The 21,711-nt window shown below is 37.3% G+C and overlaps 1 protein-coding gene across 5 annotated transcripts; it reads left to right on the forward strand.

The window, feature by feature from the left end:
* Window positions 1-1,800: 1,800 nt before the first annotated feature.
* Window positions 1,801-20,884, forward strand: LOC110413571 (protein SPIRRIG-like). Of its 5 annotated transcripts, none has more exons than XM_089783025.1 (20): window positions 1,801-1,874; window positions 3,931-4,000; window positions 4,083-4,168; window positions 5,040-5,175; window positions 5,278-5,334; window positions 5,637-5,813; window positions 6,083-6,274; window positions 6,387-6,452; window positions 7,822-7,936; window positions 8,800-9,962; window positions 10,210-10,909; window positions 10,994-11,096; window positions 11,198-12,309; window positions 12,396-14,034; window positions 14,209-14,377; window positions 14,462-17,253; window positions 17,581-17,889; window positions 18,123-18,429; window positions 18,569-18,715; window positions 19,132-20,884. In XM_089783025.1, the coding sequence occupies exons 6-20, from the start codon at window positions 5,760-5,762 to the stop codon at window positions 20,305-20,307; spliced, it is 10,044 nt and encodes a 3,347-aa protein (XP_089639151.1). In that variant the 5' UTR covers window positions 1,801-1,874; window positions 3,931-4,000; window positions 4,083-4,168; window positions 5,040-5,175; window positions 5,278-5,334; window positions 5,637-5,759; the 3' UTR covers window positions 20,308-20,884. The 5 variants fall into 5 exon arrangements, with proteins under 5 accessions (XP_089639151.1, XP_089639152.1, XP_089639150.1 ...); XM_089783026.1 differs by having other exon boundaries at window positions 14,483-17,253; XM_021424428.2 differs by having other exon boundaries at window positions 1,835-1,874; window positions 3,928-4,000.
* Window positions 20,885-21,711: the final 827 nt, after the last annotated feature.

Consider the following 21,711-nt stretch of genomic DNA (forward strand, 5'->3'; position numbering starts at 1 on the left):
TTATAAATGCTCTATTAAATTTTGAAATTGTCCTAAACATTACCCGTTAAACCTTTACTCGTTAAATATGTAATTAAAATCAATTTTTATGTATATTATTAAATTAATAATTTAAATTATAAAATTATATTTATGATAATTAATAAAATTTAATAAATATTACATTAATTATACAAAATTTATAAATAAAAAAATAAATATATAAAATTAAAATTTAATATTAAAAATCACTATTTATAATCAAATTCAAAAAATAAATATTTTAAGAGTACGACTCTAACCTATAATAAGTAATAATTTTATTATTTAAATTCGATTATATGATATCATAATTTTTTAAATTGAGTTAAATAATATAAAATAATTAATTATAAAATATTTATTGACATCTTTACGTATATTTTATCAAAAAAAAGAAAAAAATATTTCTGCCTTAACTCACAGATTAGCTTTATCAATCTTCACTTGAAAACTTCTCTATTTTTTGAAACTTTATTAACTATACTACATTGCTTTTAACGGGGTGGATGCAACGGAAAGTAAGGTTCAAAAGTTCAAACTTCAAATTCAGCTTTATCCATTAATTAATTTAATAATAATAATAATAATAATAATACTAAAATATTTATTAGTTACAACAAAAGCGTACACTAGATTTCCAGTAAGGGGGGGCAGCTTAGAGACACTTTAAAGATATGCCTTTGTCATTAAGGAATGCTATAACGCCAAAAATAATAATACTATCATCAGTTTTGTTTTGTTTTGTTTTGTTTTGTTTTTTTTTGTCCCCTGCCAAATTGCAGCATATCAGTTTGAAAACGAAAATCAAACAGAATTAAAAAAAAAAAAAGAAATTCAAACAGGTAAAAAGGTCGCTGATACACCGGCGAACCGGTTTGTAGTTTGATCTTGCGCCGTCCAATCTGGGGACCGAATACAGACCGGAACGATGGCCGCACGTCTTCTTCGTCAATCTCGACCCCACGTGGAAGTCGAAGCAGTCACAGATACCCCGCTGACGTGGTCGAGGAACAATTAAAAAAAGGTACAGTAATAAAATACTCCTACTACTAAAATTAATTGAAAAAAATAATGAAGAAAGGCTGCAGAGAAGGAAAGATATAGAGCGAGAAACAAGGCGCGGAGTGGCCGTCCAAAATCAGCCGAGAAGAGAGAGAAAGCAAGAGAGAGACAGAGAGAAAGTCCATTTTTTGAGTGTTGTTGATCTTCATCATCGTCTTTTTCATTTTTCTTAACCGAAGTAGCGTTTTATTAGCTCTCCCCTATTTTAGGGTTCGAAAAATAAAATACACATTTGTATTTTCTTCTTCGAAAAATCAAACGACTAGAAATTTGAAAAAATAGAAAAATTAAGACGGCAAAACGGAAAATAGAAGAAACAGGACAGATTAATCGCAGATCCCCTTCTGCTTTGAATCTTCACCCTAATTCCGATCGATCCGTTAATCACATTTTCCAGCTGTATTCACGCGGTTTCTTTGGAAATTTATAATTTATTTCATATTCCATTTTTTGATTTTATTTTAATTTTTTTGGTTTGGGATTGTGCTGGTTGGGGGATAAATCGCAAGCTGAGTAGATGAGATCTTCTAGACGGGATTTCTAGAAGGGTAAGGATCTGGTGCTGCGGCGGCGTCGGATGAGAGGAGGGAGGCGCATGTAAATGTTTCAAGGATCGAAAGGGAAAACGATGAAATGGGTATCATTGCTTAAGGACATCAAAGAGAAGGTCGGTTTGCTCAATCTCCTACTGCCACCACTGTTTCTTCTTCTTCTCCTTCCTCTTCTTCCTCTTCCAATCGCGATGCCAATGCTTCCTCAACTCGCCATGACTTCGCTTCCTCTCCTTCAAGGTTTGATTTATTATTTTTTTTCACTCTTCTTATTCTTCCTTTTTTTTTTTTTTGAAAATTTTTCCTTGCTTGCATTTCCATCAGTGAATGATGGTTAAATTTATGAGATGAACTGGTAGAATCATAGCTGCACGCTTTATATATTTCCTTGCCGTTTGTGTTTTTTCATCTTCTTTACTTGCCGTTGACTGCTTTTAACGTTGATCTGCAATATATTTTGGGCAATTAGAAGTACAAATTCAGTTGTAGCGCGTGGTTTGTTTATTTATTTATGTTTTTGATAAGATAAGGATGAGATGCTCTTAAGTATATTGGTGCATTTTCTACAAGAAATAAGTCTTAAAGATTTAAATTTAATTGTGGATAGCTTTTTGATACTGTTGATTGTGCTATTATGCATGGTTGAATTTAATTTTTAGGTGCCAATGTGTAGTCTTGTGGCGAGAATTGGTGATTGTAGGATAGTATTTTATCTGCTAGGGTCACTATAGTATAAGGTTGTAGGGCCGGGCTAACTCAAGCAAGTTCAGTTAGTTCTGGATCGCTATTTCCACTAAAAGAGCATGAGAGGATGCAAACAGAAAGGAACAAATACAGAAAAAAGATGAGTCAGAAATAATCCATAGAAGTTATTAGAGCTACATATGATGGTTTGCTTATTAGCAAAATGCATAGATAAGTGTATTATGCAAAATGATTGGACCAAAACTTTGGTGAAAGTCTGATTAGTGTAATGGGAAGAGCAATAAGAATTTAGTTGGCAGTTACTGACGATAGGATTATGGGCCTGCAATAGGATGAATGCTACATCTTTCTTTGACTAATCAGAGATATTTTATTATCTTTTTTTGTGTCTTTTAAATTGTTGAGCAACTGAAGTTTAGTTATGCCTTTGCTTTATTCCTCGTTTTGAAATGTTTCTTACACCTGAAATCCATATGCCTAAACTTCCCTCATGGGCATTTTGAGATGAGTTAGACACCTATGTTTAGTGATCTAAATGGAAGGTAATTTTGAAATCAGTCTTGGGTGGGAGCTTGCATTTACAGCTTGGAATAGTGTGGATGATTGGTTTATCAGTGCATAGATGTTTAGTTTGCTGAAATGTTTAGGTTTGGACAGCGATAAATAGCACATGAATATCATTTATAACGGGAATCAAGGATGTAGGGATGTTCTTTTGTAAGAAATAAGTCTGGTAATTTGTCCTTTTTTTTCCAAGAAAAAAAAAACCAGTGTGAAATAAAGCAAAAGGAAACACAAGAACTTACGTGGTTCAACTACTTTCCAACATCCAGAGTGAAATAATTCTTCTATTATTGAGAAATTAAAGTACAATAGTATCTCACTATATGGCTTCCCGAACGAACTCAAAGACCTTTTGTACACCCTCTCTCAATAGTCCCACAAGAACGCCAGTCACCCACGTTAGCTACGCCTAGTGTAGAAGACAAATACAAGATGTTTACATCTCTAAGGCTCCCAAAAGCTCTACTAACTTCTTAAAATCTAGAGGACTACTTTTATGATATGAAAGTTCAAATTAGAATAAGACTAGGTCTTAATGCAGGACAAGAAGTTTAAAACTGTACAACTATTCAACGTTGTATGCAAACTAAAATTTTAGTCAAATAAGGTTTCAAATTCTAGTCAAACCAAGACTCAATTGTGATAGTGTAAGACCCTTTACTACGCTACTGCTTTTTGTTCTCTTTAAAATCGGGAGTTGATAATAGCCCTTTGTTTGTCCTGTTATACCAATTTGTTGAGTATGATATTATGCAAAATATTTGGTGTTTGCAATTAGGTTTCAACTTTCAATTATTGCACTCTACCATTTATTTTTGTTCTTGTGCAGTATCTAATCATATATTATACTCATAATTTCCTTCTCCTTTATTGTGATTAAAGTGACTAGATTCAATTTTTGTTTAACTTGCATTTTTAAACTTAAAAACTGTGGCAAAGTGCCATCTTTTCTCTGCTTTCCACTGCTTTCGCTTATGGATGTGACATTTCTTTCTAAATGAATTTACTTTTTTTCTTGTGACAGCAGAGACAAACATGAACTGGAATTGGACTTCAAGAGATTCTGGGAAGAGTTCCGCTCATCCAATTCTGAAAAGGTTCTTTTTCGTCCATATTTTAAATCCTGGCACCCTTTTATGTACCATTTTGATTTTCCTTATGTTTGTATTGTCTTTGCAGGAGAAAGAAGCGGCCTTGAATTTGACTGTAGATGCCTTTTGTAGATTAGTCAAGCAGCATGCTAATGCAGCTCAATTAGTCACCCTGTATGATTGCTGATCCTCTAGTCTATTTTGTTAATATTGCATTGTTTATTTTGTCTGAATAATTTGTCAAGGATTTTTACTTTGTTCTGATTGTTGAGGAAAACTTTTTCATGCCCTTTCACATTGTCAAGTACTGTTGCCCAAGGTTGCTCTGTCCTGTCCTGTTGTTCACCTACTTGTTTGAGTTGTTGAGAAACTCAGCAGCATTATAACTTTATTGCCATTTTTAATTCAGAAAACATTTCAAAGTTGCCTTACTCTGAAGTTTGTGTATCTAAATTCATTCTCCTGATATTGAAGTTGCATCACATCTCTTGATAGTTAGTCATTTTTTATGATTCATTCTTGTCGTGACTTGATCTGATTGCTATTAGAATGATTTTGTTCTTTCTACTTTCTAATAATTATTTAGATTTTTTGTGGGGTTAGCATAATTATTAGCTAAGACCCCTACTGTGTAACTTAATACAAATTTTGACTATTCATACTATGTAGACACTGGGTGTTTGGTTGATATAGTTTTCTCCTTCCAAATATTAGCTTCTCATGAGGATTGTTTTAAGTTTTCATCAGCTTCTGCTTCAAATCTCATAAAGAAATTGTCAATTAATCAATTTCTTTGTGCCATTTGAATAGTATTAATCATTTTTGTATTTTCCTTTGAGAATAGTTCATGTCGTTACTGTGCTTGTTTGCTGAATAGTTGTATTAGCTCAGTACTGTACATCTCTAGTGGTATGAATTGGTTGTCTCTATTCAAATGATATTACTGCTTTCTGTCTTTCTCCAACTGTGAGCGTGTTGACCAATATTAAGAACTTTAATTAATTAGAGCGTGTTGACTAATATTAAGAACTTTAATTAATTACAGGTTAGTAGAAACACATATATTCTCTTTTGTTGTGGGAAGAGCGTTTGTAACAGATATTGAAAAGTTAAAAATTAGCAGCAAAACAAGATCTTTGGATGTATTGAAAGTTCTACAGTTTTTCTCTGAAGTCACCAAGGTTTGGCTCTGGGATCCAAGTTCTTTATATCTGAATGAATTTATTGTCGATATTCTTTGTGGGTTTCTTATTGGCGTCACATTTATGTGTGCTGATCTGCAGGATGGCTTCAGTCCTGGTTCAAATTTGTTGACTGCTGTTGAAGTCCTGGTGTCTGGGGTATATCTCATTAAATTCTAATAGCTTAATTGATGTTATGTAGATGGGATGATGTCATTATATTTCTTGGAACAAGTTTGTGTTATATATCCCAACATAAAGATACTATGAACTGTAATGATATTTGAATTAAGTAGTTGGAAAACTAACCAACCTACTTTGGCTTATTTGAACTGATCTGGTTGAATTGGAGTAGTTCTTAACTTATAATTTTACATCACATTTGGCATTTTAAATTCTGTTCTTTCTGATATTTAAACACTATTGGTTGTTTTTATCATTATTTTTTCTGCTGTTTGCAGCCTATTGATAAACAATCTCTCCTTGATTCTGGGATATTTTGCTGTCTCATACATATTCTGAATACTCTTTTGAGTCCTGATGAGGCTAATCAGGGGCCTAAAATTACTGACTCTGAGGAATCAATGCTAGCTGAAAAGGATTCAGTTGCTGATGTTAGGCAAGCCCGCCAACTCGAGGTAGTTTTCTTTCTGTGATTTCTTGAACTTCTAATTGCTTTTTATGTACGCTGAATACACACACACACATATCTATGTATGTATATGTGATGCACGTCTTTGGGCATGTGTGTAGATACTTTTGCCTTTTATTGTTTGCTGCTTAAAATTAAAAAAAGAAGATATCTTATTGCACAGTATTGACCTGATTTTTTTTCTCATTTTTATGACGTAGGTGACTTGAATAATACTTTTTTGTTTGACTTTAAACTTATTTGCTATTCATGCAGGTAGAAGGAATCGTGGTGCATATTATGAAAGCATTGGCAAACCATCCTTCAGCAGCACAGAGTTTGATCGAGGATGATTCTCTGATGTTGCTATTTCAAATGGTTGCCAATGGATCTTTAACTGTCTTCTCTAAATATAAGGAAGGTCTTGTTTCACTGCACATCATACAACTTCATAGACATGCTATGCAGGTAAACTTGTTGTGCTTACTATATAAATGTTCTTAATTAGTTTGAAGGAGGTTCATTGAGCATCATGTGCTGATATTTAACAACTGTTCGTATAATTTGCTTCTTCTTCTAGATCCTTGGACTTCTTTTGGTCAATGATAATGGAAGCACGGCCAAATACATACACAAACATCATCTGGTATGCCTTCATGGAAATTTTCAAGAGCATATCTGAAGAATGTTGCTTGCTGGATGCTGTTTCTTAAATTTTCTTCTTCTTTTAAATATAGTTTCCTATTCTTTAAAGGATCTTAGTCATTGGATCATGTTTTTGTCTTTACATTTAAGGCTTGTTTGCTGTTGATTTGCAATGAATAGTGATGAATTATATAGGCAGCAAGCTAGGAATTGTGTGTCAATTTGGGGCTTTACTAAAGCAATTTAGGCAAAAATTTGGAGAATAGTGGAGTCCATGATTTAAGTGAAGGTAGAATCCTGTTTTAACTTAAAAGTGGAAAAGACTTTTTTTGGCAGTTTGATGGTTGGTGCGAGTGTTGACATATGTGGAATTGTGTATATGAAATGGTAGGTTGCTTCCTTAAGTCTCTTTGTCTGGGCATCAACTCAAGTCCAGTGGTGATGGTAGCTCAATTAACTTGCTACTTGATTGCTGTGGAGTTTAAGCTTCCTTTTAGTTGGCTTCTTTTGGGTAATTTTGGTTAAGACATTGATTCACTGGAGAGAAATATCTGGTGATCAAATTCACTATGTTTATTGGTATCAACTCCCAATTATTGTTGATGTGGTCTATTTGAAGACAAAGACTTAATAGAAACCCTGAAGGAGTTAAACCTTCATTACCTATTTGAAAATGTTCTTCTCTTAAGAAGATCATACATTTGGAAGGTATTTCTCCCTCTTACATAGTTTTAATATAGTGCTTGCATGTCATTTGTTATTGCCTACTTACTGTTTAATAGGTGCACCTTGTTGCATAAATTTTCTTAAAGATTAAAACGAAGGAATTCTTAATTGTAATATCCTAGATGGTTGGCTTTGAGAAAAGCTCCACTTGTTTTTGTGTTCTGCATTTGAACTAAGAAATAGTAAAGCTTTTGATAAGATGCAGTGGTTGACTTGTAAGAGATTGGGATATTTATTTTGAGGAGCCTCTATGCTGCCTGTCAAGTGTCTTCTCTCGTCCACTTCGCTTCTGCATTATGCGGATTCTTTTTTTTTTTTGATCTATGGACAGACACGGTCCATATTCATCTAACCTGGGTCATGGCTGCCACAGTTGTATATCATCTGCCTTTCAGCATTTGAGGCACTAGTGAAGCCATGCCTTTTGAAGCCTAAGTTTTACCTTAGTATCCGATGTAGATCTCTTATGCTCACAATGCAACCAAGTTAAACTGTTAAATTTGCTTTATTGTATTCCATTTTTTTTTTCAGCAATCTTTTATTTATATCTTTCTCAAGTGTGTATTTGGTTTATTTTCTTGTTGCCTTGTCATTTGTCAAATATGTCCTTTTACATGTGTTTCCCTTGCTGTTCTTTTGTGCAGATGAAAGTTCTTCTAATGGCTGTTAAAGATTTTAATCCAGATTGTGGGGACCCTGCTTATACTGTTGGGATTGTGGACCTGTTACTTGAATGTGTGGAATTGTCATATAGACCAGGTAATTGGTTCGTGATTTATCCATGAGTGGCATGGTATGGGTGATTTCCTTAAAATCCAGGTTGATCTATTCACTGTGATTAGATCACCTTGTTTGGTAGTAATTTGGGTGTCCTTCATGGCAGTGCTCTTAGATAACCGTAAGTGAGTAGATCACTTAAGGGTGGAAAAGTTTTATCACCAAGGGGGAGTGATCTCCATTATCATTTCCTGACAGATTTTCCCTTGTAATGGTGGGCACAAAAATGTGTTTCTCTCCAAATTTTCAGTCTTTATAAGCTAACATCCACCTTTTAACTAATTCAATTTCAAAGCAACCTATGTGACTTTGACCTTTATGGGAACACACCAATAACCATAATTGGTTGTTCTAGGAAATTGTACACACCAAAACTGGTTCATGCCTTATAATTCTTTTTAGAACAATGGATTCTTAGTTTATAAATTGTTCATTTACTAAATTTGAAATTGTTGCTTGCTTTTTAAATAATCTTCTTATTAATAATAAGGTTATTTTGGCTATTTTGTGCCTGGTGATATTTTTTTATGCAATACCCAACACATTGATTCAAGATCACTGGTGATTTGTATATTACACCAAACATGGTAATCTAAGATCTCTAGGAATCTCATCATTATGCTGATTGGATCACCATGGTGATCATAAATTGCTATCTAATGCTACCTTGTTGAATTGATTAAGATGACTTTGGTTAGTGTATGAATTTGTTAATGTATCGTAAGTTATGTGGTCTTGGCTTCTGAAAGTATTAATGTTTCTAGCTGTTCTTGCTTTTGATGATTTTTATTTAATATTTTTCCTGTCTTCTGTTATTGCTGATATCATGCAACTTTGACTTGTAGAGGCTGGTGGTGTCAGGCTTAGGGAAGATATACATAATGCCCATGGTTATCACTTCCTTGTTCAGTTTGCTCTAGTTCTGTCCTCCATGCCACAGAATCAAGGCATTGAATCTATATATATGAGGCCTCGGACTGACAAAGATAGTGGTTTAGGTAGTGCTCATACTCTTGACAATGCAGGGGAAAAGGATTTAGTTGGAAAAGAGGACCCTTCTTCTGAACATCTCTCACCCACTTTGAGTAGGCTACTTGATGTTCTTGTTAACCTAGCTCAAACTGGTCCTGCTGAAGGCAAAAAATCCAAATATTCTCACACAAAGGCCAGTGGCCATGGCAGAAGTCGAACATCATCTACTGACAGGCTTGGTGATGAAATCTGGGAACAGGGAAATAATAAAGTTAAAGACCTTGAAGCTGTCCAGATGTTGCAGGACATTTTTCTTAAGGCAGACAGCAGGGATCTGCAGGCAGAAGTATTAAACAGAATGTTTAAAATATTTTCAAGTCATCTTGAAAACTATAATTTGTGTCAGCAACTGAGGACTGTTCCTCTCTTGATCTTAAACATGGCTGGATTTCCTTCATCATTGCAAGAGATAATCTTGAAAATTCTTGAATATGCTGTGACTGTAGTGAATTGCGTTCCTGAGCAAGAACTGCTGTCTCTATGTTGCTTATTGCAGCAACCAATTACATCAGAACTAAAGCTCACTATCCTTTCTTTTTTTGTAAAGCTTCTATCCTTTGATCAACAATACAAGAAAGTCCTACGAGAAGTAGGTGTGCTGGAAGTCCTGTTGGATGATTTGAAGCAACATAAGTTTCTTTTGGGTCCAGACCCACATGATGGTAATGGTAATCAGTTGGAGAGAAAATCCAACTCCAGCAGCTTCAAGAAACGCTTGGACAGTAAGGATGTTATTATTACTTCACCCAAGCTTATGGAATCTGGTTCAGGGAAGTTTCCCATTTTCGAAGTTGAGGGTACAGTTGCTGTTGCTTGGGATTGTATGGTTTCATTAGTAAAAAAAGCTGAAGCCAATCAAGCTTCATTCCGATCTGCCAATGGTGTGACCACTGTTCTCCCCTTCCTGGTGTCCAATATTCATCGTCCTGGGGTCCTCCGCATATTGTCATGTTTGATCACTGAAGACACTATGCAGGTTTGTCAAGATGCTTGTTCTCCTGTTTGATATTTAAATTTGGATAGATCTTGCATTCAAGAATATTGTTCTTCTCCCCTTTTTCACATTTTTCTTTATTCTTTTTGTACCTTGATGAGCATCCTGGAACTTAACTTCCAATTGATCTAATGTTCAATGTCCTTATCCCTTTGCATGGAGTAAACTGCACATGTACAGCTGTTATTTTGCCTTTGGTCACACCAAATTGGTTTCCTTTTTTTCCCAGGGTCATCCTGAAGAATTAGGAGCACTTGTTGAAGTTTTAAAGAGTGGAATGGTTACTAGTGTTTCAGGACATCAATACAAGCTTCAAAGTGATGCAAAATGCGATACAATGGGAGCTTTGTGGCGAATTCTGGGAGTAAATAATGCAGCTCAGAGACTCTTTGGTGAAGCCACTGGATTTTCTCTTCTGCTGACCACCCTCCATAGCTTTCAGGGTGATGAAGGACACTCAGAAGAATCTTCTTTATTAGTTTACATCAAAGTCTTCACATATTTGTTGCGCCTTATGACAGCTGGGGTGTGTGGTAATGCCATTAATAGGACAAAATTGCATGCTATCATATCATCACAAACATTTTATGATCTTCTGTCTGAGTCTGGCATGCTGTGTGTGGATTATGAGAAGCAAGTTATACAACTGCTGTTGGAACTTGCTCTTGAAATTGTTCTTCCACCTTTCATGACACCAGAGAGTGCCACATCAGCAGATCTGGCTGAAAATGAGTCCACTAGTTTTCTTTTAACCACCCCATCTGGTTTGGTTAATCCTGATAAGGAACGAATATACAATGCTGGTGCTGTTAGAGTTCTGATCCGTTCATTGTTGCTTTTTACTCCTAAGGTGCAGTTAGAAGTGCTGAACCTTATTGGGAAGCTTGCTCGTTCTGGTCCCTTCAATCAGGAAAATCTCAGCTCTGTAGGTGAGAAAGTATCTCCTATTGCCATGACGTTCTTTTCTATATCAGACATTAATTTCTTACTTTTTGCTTTTATAATTTATTTAGGTTGTGTGGAACTTTTACTGGAGACAATTCACCCCTTCCTTTCTGGCTCATCACCATTACTCTCTTATACTTTGAAGATTGTAGAGGTTGTAGGGGCATATAGGTATGCTGGTGGTCATCTATGAATCACTATATTTGCTCAATCTATTTAGTTTTTGTTGGTCTTCTATTATTTCTGAGATAAGGTTTGTATTTCTGGTATAGGTTGTCCGCATCTGAACTCCGGGCACTTGTAAGATATATTCTGCCAATGAGGCTGATGAAATCAGGTCATACAATTGTTGATATGATGGAAAGGTTAATCCTTATGGAAGATATGGCCTTGGAAAATGTTTCTTTGGCTCCATTTGTTGAGATGGACATGAGCAAGGTTGGGCATGCTTCTGTTCAGGTGTCTCTGGGAGAAAGATCTTGGCCTCCTGCTGCTGGTTATTCATTTGTTTGTTGGTTTCAGTTTCATAACTTTTTGAGAACACAAGCAAAAGAAATTGAGCCTGTCAAAGCTGGTCATTCCAAGAGGAAAAGTGGCTCTAATGGTCATCATGACCGGCATATTCTCCGGATATTTTCTGTTGGTGCAGTAAGTAACGAGAATACTTTCTATGCGGAACTTTTTCTTCAAGAGGATGGTGTTCTTACCCTTGCAACCAGCAACTCTTGCTCCTTATCATTTTCTGGATTGGAACTGGAGGAAGGCCGGTGGCATCACCTTGCTGTTGTTCATAGCAAACCTAATGCCCTTGCTGGATTATTCCAAGCTAGTGTTGCTTATGTTTATCTTGATGGGAAGCTAAGGCACACAGGAAAATTAGGATATTCCCCCTCTCCCATTGGAAAACCTTTGCAGGTAACCATTGGGACTCCTGTTACTTGTGCAAGGGTTTGTGACTTGACTTGGAGACTTCGCTGTTGCTATCTTTTTGAGGAAGTGCTCACGCCAGGTTGTATATGTTTCATGTACATTGTTGGTAGAGGATATAGAGGGCTTTTCCAAGACACAGATCTTCTCCGTTTTGTCCCCAACCAGGCTTGTGGTGGTGGTAGCATGGCTATCTTAGATTCATTAGAGGCTGACTTGTCTGTACCTCCTGGAACACAGAAACTTGACAGTGCAATCAAGCTGGGAGACTCCAAGGCAGATGGAAGTGGAATTGTTTGGGATTTGGATAGATTAGGAAACCTTTCATTTCAGCTCTCTGGTAAAAAACTCATATTTGCTTTTGATGGAACATGTGTGGAGGCTGTTCGAGCATCTGGGACATCATTCATGCTCAATTTGGTTGATCCACTGTCAGCTGCTGCGTCTCCGATTGGAGGTGAATAACCATTTTTTCCCTTTTATAAATGACCATTTTGAAAATTCATCTTATCGGAACCATTCTTTCTTCGGTTGTCTATGCAGGTATACCACGGTTTGGGCGTCTTCATGGGGATATCTATATCTGTAGGCAATGTGTGATTGGTGATACCATCCGCCCTGTTGGTGGGATGTCTGTTATTTTGGCCCTTGTTGAGGCTGCTGAGACTAGGGATATGCTCCATATGGCCCTTTCATTTCTCGCCTGTGCACTTCATCACAATCCTCAAAATGTAAGAGACATGCAAACATACAGGGGATACCATTTGCTAGCTCTATTCCTGCGCCAAAGGATGTCATTATTTGATATGCAGTGCCTTGAGATATTTTTCCAGATCGCTGCATGTGAAGCTTCATTTTCAGAACCAAATAAATTGGAACATATTCAAACTCTTATATCACCTACTACAACTATTCATGAAACTAGCTTTGATGTTCTTAGTTTGTCAAAGTTCCGTGATGAAACATCTTCAGTTGGATCTCATGTTGACATGGATGATTTTTCTGCCCCAAAGGATTCATTCAGTCATATTTCAGAGCTAGAAAATGCTGATATGCCAGTTGAAACTTCTAACTGCATTGTCTTGTCAAATGCGGATATGGTAGAACATGTTTTGCTGGACTGGACATTGTGGGTGACTGCCCCAGTTTCCATTCAAATTGCACTTTTAAATTTCCTAGAGCATCTTGTGTCCATGCATTGGTACAGGAATCACAACCTTACAGTTCTTCGTCGAATCAACCTTGTTCAACATTTACTGGTGACTTTGCAGCGTGGTGATGTTGAAGTTCCTGTTTTGGAAAAATTAGTTGTACTCCTTGGGGTCATATTGGAAGATGGTTTCCTGGCATCTGAACTTGAAAATGTGGTTAGGTTTGTTATTATGACATTTGATCCACCTGAGCTGAAACCACAGCATCGAATAATGCGTGAGTCCATGGGAAAGCATGTGATAGTGAGGAATATGCTTTTGGAGATGCTTATCGATCTTCAAGTGACCATCAAATCAGAAGAGATGCTTGAACAGTGGCATAAAATTGTCTCTTCTAAATTAATAACATATTTTCTTGATGAAGCTGTTCATCCTACAAGTATGAGATGGATCATGACTCTTCTTGGTGTGTGTTTGGCTTCTTCTCCCACTTTTGCTCTTAAATTTCGTACAAGTGGAGGTTATCAAGGTCTGATGCGTGTGCTTCCTAGTTTCTATGATTCTCCTGATATATATTATATCTTGTTCTGCCTCATATTCGGGAAGCCTGTTTATCCGAGATTGCCAGAAGTCCGTATGCTGGACTTTCATGCACTAATGCCAAGTGATGGAGGCCATGTGGAGTTGAAATTTGTAGAACTATTGGAATCTATAATTGCTATGGCGAAATCCACCTTTGATAGGCTGAGCATGCAGTCAATTCTTGCTCGCCAAACTGGAAATCTTTCCCAACTAGTGGCAGAACTTGTGGAAGAAAATGCAGATATGGCTGGGGAGCTTCAGGGTGAAGCTCTCATGCACAAGACGTATGCTGCACGCTTAATGGGTGGGGAGGCATCTGCTCCTTCGGCTGCAACCTCAGTTCTGAGATTTATGGTTGATTTGGCGAAGATGTGCCCTCCTTTCTCTGCCGTTTGCAGACGAGCAGAGTTTTTAGAAAGCTGTGTTGACCTTTATTTTTCTTGTGTTAGGTTTGTCTTGAGATGCATTCTCCTTTTAATACTTTTACATTTTGTTTGCATAAATTGCGTATCATATTTTTGTATAATGTTCCAAAAAAAAAATTGTATAATAGGATATAATGCCTACATGATCTCTAATTTGCCTCACAAGTTATCATGTTTTCTTTGTATTTTGTCTTACAGGGCTGCTCACTCGGTGAAGATGGCAAGAGAGCTCTCTGCAAAGACAGAAGAGAAGAATTTAAATGACCACGATGATGCTAGTTCGCAAAATACATTCTCTAGCTTGCCTGTGGAGCATGAACAGTCTGCCAGGACTTCTATTAGTGCTGGAAGCTTCCCTCAAGCACAGGTCAGTTCAAGTTCTGAAGAAACGCGTGTCTCTTCAAATTTCATGGCTGAAGATAAAGAAGAGATTAAGCCTACTACATTCCAGGAACTGAACAAATCATTGCAGGAAGATGTCCAAGGTATTCAGAGCATAGATGGTGATAGTGTCGATCAGGTTTCTGCCACCTCAAGCTCAAATGAGTTCAGCTTCCAAAGTATCAAAGACAATTTGACAATTCAACCACCAGATTCCCAGAGTTCTGCATCTCTTGCTATTCCAGATTCTCCTATTTTATCTGAGAAATCCAATTCCAAAATCCCCCTTACACCTTCATCTCCAGTTATTGCTTTGACTTCGTGGTTAAGTGCAAACCATAGTGAATCCAGAAATCCCATAATTGCCACTCCTTCGATGGAGTCTTCTATGTCTGCTAGCGATTTTGATCAAACCTCAGACTTGAAGTCTGGTTCTCAAGGTCCAACGGCTGCAAATATGACCTTTTCTGTTACCCCAAAGCTTCTTCTGGAAATGGATGATTCTGGCTATGGTGGTGGCCCTTGTTCTGCTGGGGCAACTGCTATGTTGGATTTTATAGCAGAAGTACTGGCTGACTTTTTGACAGAGCAAATAAAAGCAGCACAAGTTGTGGAGAGCATCTTGGAAATGGTTCCACTATATGTTGAATCTGAATCTGTGTTGGTTTTCCAAGGTTTATTTCTTAGCAGACTAATGAATTTTGTTGAAAGGCGTCTCTTGCGTGATGATGAAGAAGATGAGAAAAAGCTAGACAAGACTAAATGGTCCTCAAACTTAGATGCTTTATGCTGGATGATTGTTGATCGTGTTTACATGGGTGCTTTTCCCCAAGCTGCTGGTGTACTGAAAACTCTAGAGTTCTTGTTATCAATGTTGCAATTAGCAAACAAAGATGGTCGAATTGAAGAAGCAGCTCCTACTGGCAAAGGTCTTTTGTCTATTACAAGAGGAAGCAGGCAACTTGATGCTTATGTACATTCAATTCTTAAGAATACAAATAGGATGATACTGTACTGCTTCCTACCATCATTCCTGATCACCATAGGAGAAGATGATCTCCTTTCCTCCTTGGGTTTGCTTATGGAATCTAAGAAAAGATCACCCACAAATTCACATGAAGATCCAGGAATTGATATCTGCACAGTTTTGCAGTTATTAGTTGCTCACCGACGAATCATATTTTGTCCTAGCAATCTTGATACCGATCTAAATTGCTGTCTTTGTGTGAATTTAATTTCTCTTCTTTGTGACCAAAGGCGAAATGTTCAGAACATGGCAATTGATGTTGTCAAGTATTTACTGGTTCATCGAAGAGCTTCACTGGAAGACTTGCTTGTCTCTAAACCTAACCAAGGACAGCACTTAGATGTACTGCATGGTGGTTTTGACAAATTGTTGACTGGAAGTTTATCTGCTTTCTTTGACTGGCTTCAGAGCTCTGACCAGATGGTAAATAAAGTACTGGAGCAATGTGCAGCAATAATGTGGGTGCAGTATATTGCTGGCTCAGCAAAATTTCCTGGAGTAAGGATTAAAGGCATGGAGGGTCGTCGTAAGAGGGAAATGGGAAGAAGATTACGAGATACTTCAAAGTTAGACCTAAAACACTGGGAGCAAGTGAATGAAAGGAGATATGCATTGGAGATGGTTCGCGATACAATGTCTACTGAGTTGAGAGTTGTCCGTCAGGATAAGTATGGATGGGTGCTCCATGCCGAGAGTGAATGGCAAACCCATCTCCAACAACTTGTGCATGAGCGGGGAATATTCCCAATTCGTAAATCCTCTGTGCCTGAAGATCCTGAATGGCAACTTTGCCCGATTGAGGGTCCATACAGGATGCGCAAAAAGCTGGAGCGCTGTAAATTAAGAATTTATAGTATCCAAAATGTGCTTGATGGGCAGTTGGAATTAGGTGAGACAGAGCTCTCCAAAGTCAAACATGAGGATGGCCCAGATGTTTCTGATTCTGATTCTGAAGCAATTTTCAATCTTTTGAGTGATAGTGTTAAACAGAATGGTGTTGACAGTGAGCTTTATGATGAATCATTGTATAAAGAGTTGGGTGATGTGAAAGATGTAACATCTGTTAAAAATGGCTGGAATGATGACAGAGCTAGCAGTGTAAATGAAGCTAGTCTTCACTCAGCCCTTGAGTTTGGTGGGAAATCTAGTGCAGTCTCTGTCCCTATATCAGAAAGCATACCAGGAAAATCTGAACCTGGATCTCCTAAGCAGTCGTCTTCTATTAAAATTGATGAAGTCAAAGCTACAGAGGATAAGTTAGATAAGGAACTTCCTGATAATGGTGAATATTTAATCAGACCTTATCTGGAACCCCTTGAAAAGATACGATTCAGATATAACTGTGAGCGAGTAGTAGGTCTTGACAAACAGGATGGTATATTTCTGATAGGGGAACTATGTTTGTATGTAATAGAGAACTTTTACATTGATGATTCTGGGCGCATATGTGAGAAGGAATGTGAAGATGAACTCTCTGTTATAGATCAGGCATTGGGTGTAAAGAAGGATGTTACCGGCAGTCTGGATTTCCAGTCAAAATCAACTTCATCCTGGACCACAACACCAAAGACATTGGTAGGGGGAAGGGCTTGGGCCTACAACGGTGGTGCATGGGGAAAGGAGAGAGTGGTCAGCAGTGGTAATTTACCTCACCCTTGGCGTATGTGGAAGCTTGATAGTGTTCATGAGATTTTAAAGCGTGATTATCAGCTCCGTCCTGTTGCTGTTGAGTTATTCAGCATGGATGGATGTAATGATCTACTGGTATTTCACAAAAGAGAGAGAGATGAAGTTTTCAAAAATCTGGTTGCAATGAATCTACCACGGAACAGCATGTATGTAACATGGAACTCATTTATTGTCTTTTCTTTTTTTTTTTAAATTCTGTTTTTTATGGTAGCTCTATGGTTGTGGTTAGCTGCTTCCTGAAAATGAGCTGTGGTATCAAGGTACAGAAAAAGACATATCCACTTGTCTTTCTGTTTATTTCAAAGTTGTTTTCTGTTTACCCTTTCCTTTATCATCTATCTTTTGGCCATCATTTTTTTTCATATACTGTTCTTTGTTGTGCTTATGCTTCTTTCTATCGTGTTTGTTGTTCTTCCTGATCTTCAGAATATTGGCAAAGATTGTTTACTTTGTAATTTATTTCCTTGCATCAGGTTGGACACAACCATTTCAGGATCGACAAAACAGGAAAGCAATGAGGGTGGTCGTCTTTTCAAAATAATGGCTAAATCTTTCTCGAAGAGGTGGCAAAATGGAGAAATCAGCAATTTCCAGTACCTCATGCATCTCAATACCTTGGCTGGACGTGGATACAGTGATCTTACCCAATACCCTGTCTTTCCATGGGTTCTTGCTGATTATGAGAGCGAAAATCTGGACTTGTCGGATCCCAATACCTTTCGCAAACTTGACAAACCAATGGGCTGTCAGACACCAGAAGGGGAAGAGGAATTTAAGAAAAGGTGAATCCTAATATTTATTCAAAATCCATTTTTAATTATAAAACTATTTAATAATATCTTTGTCAAGCATGTAGTGTGTGCCATTTAGATGAGTAGTTATACTGTCATGTTCACTGTTATATGAATGATTTATAATGTGAGGAATGTTTATTTAACCTGGTCTCTTAGATGTATGTTTTGAGTTGTATGTCTATGTTATTCCTTACCCATTCCACTTCTCTTTTGCTTTTCAGATATGAGAGCTGGGATGACCCAGAGGTCCCAAAATTCCATTATGGTTCTCATTATTCTAGTGCTGGTATTGTTCTCTTTTATCTTCTTCGCTTGCCACCGTTTAGTGCGGAGAATCAGAAGCTACAGGGTGGCCAGTTTGATCATGCTGATCGTCTTTTCAATAGCATAAGAGACACTTGGTTGAGTGCTGCTGGGAAGGGTAACACGTCAGATGTGAAAGAACTGATTCCAGAGTTCTTCTACATGCCTGAGTTTTTGGAAAACCGCTTCAATCTTGACTTGGGAGAGAAACAGTCGGGGGATAAGGTCTGTTGTGGTTAAAATTTTCTAACTTTGAGTCATGTAGTACGATCTTTATCTCTTGTTTGATAATTTGCCAAAATAAAGTATCTTTTAGGCTCACTAATTTCTCATTTTCTGTTTTTTTGTTTTTTGTATTCCCCAGGTTGGTGATGTTGTCCTACCTCCTTGGGCTAAAGGCAGTGCTAGGAAATTCATTCAGAAGCATAGAGAAGCCCTAGAATCTGATTTTGTTTCAGAAAATCTGCACCATTGGATAGACCTCATTTTTGGCTATAAACAAAGGGGAAAGGTGGGTATATGCGTTCTCTGTGAAGCATATTTTGACCTCCATTTGCTGAATTTTCTAAAAATTGCTACTCATTTTAACACTCACACGTACATACTTGAGAAAAATGTTGAAAATTCTCAAGTTTTCAGTCATATGCCAATCCTGCTGGTATAATTTGCCTTAATCCTTTTTGGATTGCTGCGAAGTTGCACCAGATGAACTGCCAGTGCTGGTTGCAACTATTTTTAATTTGAAAAAAACTAAAAAATATTCTTTTTTCTTGGCAATATTCTCTTTCTTTTTTAATTACCCAGTTGGACTTCATGTATTGCCACTCACATAATCAAAATCCCGAATCCATGTCATTCCAAGATATATTTGTTAAATCCTCTTATTGTTCTGCTTGTAATTCTGTATATTGTTATTACAACTGACAGGCGGCTGAAGAAGCTGTTAATGTTTTCTACCACTACACATATGAGGGGAGTGTGGACATAGACTCAGTCACAGATCCTTCAATGAAAGCCTCTATTCTTGCTCAGATCAATCATTTTGGACAGACACCTAAGCAACTATTCCTCAAACCCCATGTGAAAAGGCGGTCTGACAGAAAACTTCCTCCTCATCCACTGAAGCATTCAGCCCTTCTTGTTCCGCATGAAATACGGAAAAGCTCTTCTTCCATAACCCAGATTGTCACTTTCCATGAGAAAATTCTTGTTGCTGGGGCAAACACTTTGCTCAAACCTAGAACGTATGCCAAATATGTAGCATGGGGTTTTCCTGATCGCAGCTTGAGATTTATGAGCTATGACCAAGATAGACTCCTTTCAACACATGAAAATCTTCATGGGGGAAACCAGATTCAATGTGCTGGTGTTAGTCATGATGGTCACATTTTGGTTACTGGCGCTGATGATGGTTTAGTTTCTGTTTGGAGAATCAGCATGGATGGGCCTCGTGCCTCAAGACGGTTGCTGTTGGAGAAAGTGCTTTGTGCTCACACAGCCAAAATCACATGTCTTCATGTCAGTCAGCCTTATATGCTGATTGTGAGTGGATCAGATGACTGCACTGTTATCATATGGGACCTCAGCTCCTTAGGTTTTGTTAGGCATCTTCCGGAGTTTCCAGCACCAGTTTCTGCAGTTTATGTGAATGACTTAACTGGGGAAATTGTGACAGCTGCTGGAATTCTGCTTGCTGTCTGGAGCATCAATGGGGACTGTCTAGCAGTAATTAACACATCCCAGCTGCCATCTGATTCTATACTCTCTGTGACGAGTTGCACATTTTCTGATTGGCTGGACACAAACTGGTATGTAACCGGTCACCAGAGTGGGGCTGTTAAGGTCTGGCACATGGTTCACTGCACTGACGAAGAGAGCACCATTAGCAAGTCAACTAGCAGTGGAACAGGAGGGTTGGATTTGAGTAAGTCACCAGAATACAGATTGGTCCTCCACAAGGTACTAAAGTTTCATAAGTACCCAGTTACTGCCCTTCACTTAACCAGTGACTTGAAGCAGTTGCTGAGTGGTGATTCTGGTGGGCATTTGATGTCTTGGACACTACCAGATGAGAGCTTGAGAGCTTCTTTCAATCAGGGGTGATAATGTTAAAAAGTAATTATTGCGTGATTCTCAGCTATAGGATCTGCTCCTGGTTCTGTGTAATGAGTTCTGTGCAAGCATTTGTTGTGAGAGAGACAATGATTCATTGTTGGTGATAACATGGAAAGGGAAAACAAGACAAGAGGGCGGGGCTGGCCAGGTATTGTAGCAGGACATGCTGGGATAATTTATGGGGATGAGGAAGGGAAATCTTTTCCAAACTTCCATTCCACACATACATGTTGAAAATTGCAAGCATTAAGGCTAGTACAAAGCATTTGCCTAGTGGCTTGAGCTCCCTATTTTGAAGGTGGAATGACAGGCAACGCGTTTGTTGTATTTTTGACAAGTGGAGGATATTACTTTTGAAAATATCACTCTACTGGTTTCTGTATGTAAATAGATGGAATTGCTAACAGTGTGAAATCAAGTTGTATAGCAGAAAAAAAGTGCATGGCGATTGGATTTTTGGGTGGAATTGGTCTGGTTACCAAGGGACGGTTTATAGGATTTGAGTGTATTACTTTCGGCTTAAATTCTTTTCGCATAGTGCAAGTGGCCGCATTTTTACTGTGAATCACTCCCATTACTGCTCTTTCTTTTGTTGAAAACACAACACAACAACGTACCCGGATGCTGGTCGCATGAATTCTTCAGCCGCTGGCTAACCAATGTCTTCAGTGCTTTTTCCCTCCTGGCTTGAATTCCTTTTCTGATCGCATACAGCGATTGACAATTCGGCTAAAAAATTCACTTAACCAATTGTCTTCAGATCTTTAACTGACTTGATCGAATTTCATCTCTTAAACGCCTTAATCATAAAGTTGATTAAATCGGTTTCAATCGATTTTTTGTAGAAGTTTTAACAAGTTGTTTTAAAAAATTATTGGCATTATATTTGTTTTATACTTAATATAATCTTATTTTAGGAAAAAGTTAATCTTTTTCTTTAATTTTTGTAAGTCATAATTTTTTTAAAAAAATTTAATACAAAATCAACAAATTATGATGTTAAACTATTAATAGTATATAAATATATAATTTATTAACAAGTCACATATTTATAGCGTATTAATAAGTTATTATAGTACAAGTAATATTAAATTTTTGTGATAAGGAGTGAGGATATGTTGTAATGAGTAAAATGAGACGTAAAGAGAACACAGAGGGTGGAGAGTAATCTCACCAAGTTTTAATCGATCGAGAATGCAAAGTTTTTGGGCAAATTCTGCAGTAAGGTCATCATTTTTGACCTTACTGTAAGATCAATTAATAAAGGTCATCAAATCTATAAAATTAAATTACAATCATTGATTTAAAATTTATAAAGAAACTCGTAAACCAATTCAACAGGTAAACAAAAAATTCTCTTTTTGATGGACTCTTTTTATGCTTTACTAATGA

This window comes from Theobroma umbraticum, unplaced genomic scaffold (assembly GCF_002168275.2).
Source record: "Theobroma umbraticum cultivar Fairchild unplaced genomic scaffold, ASM216827v3 scaffold_4.1, whole genome shotgun sequence".
Lineage (NCBI taxonomy): Eukaryota > Viridiplantae > Streptophyta > Magnoliopsida > Malvales > Malvaceae > Theobroma > Theobroma umbraticum.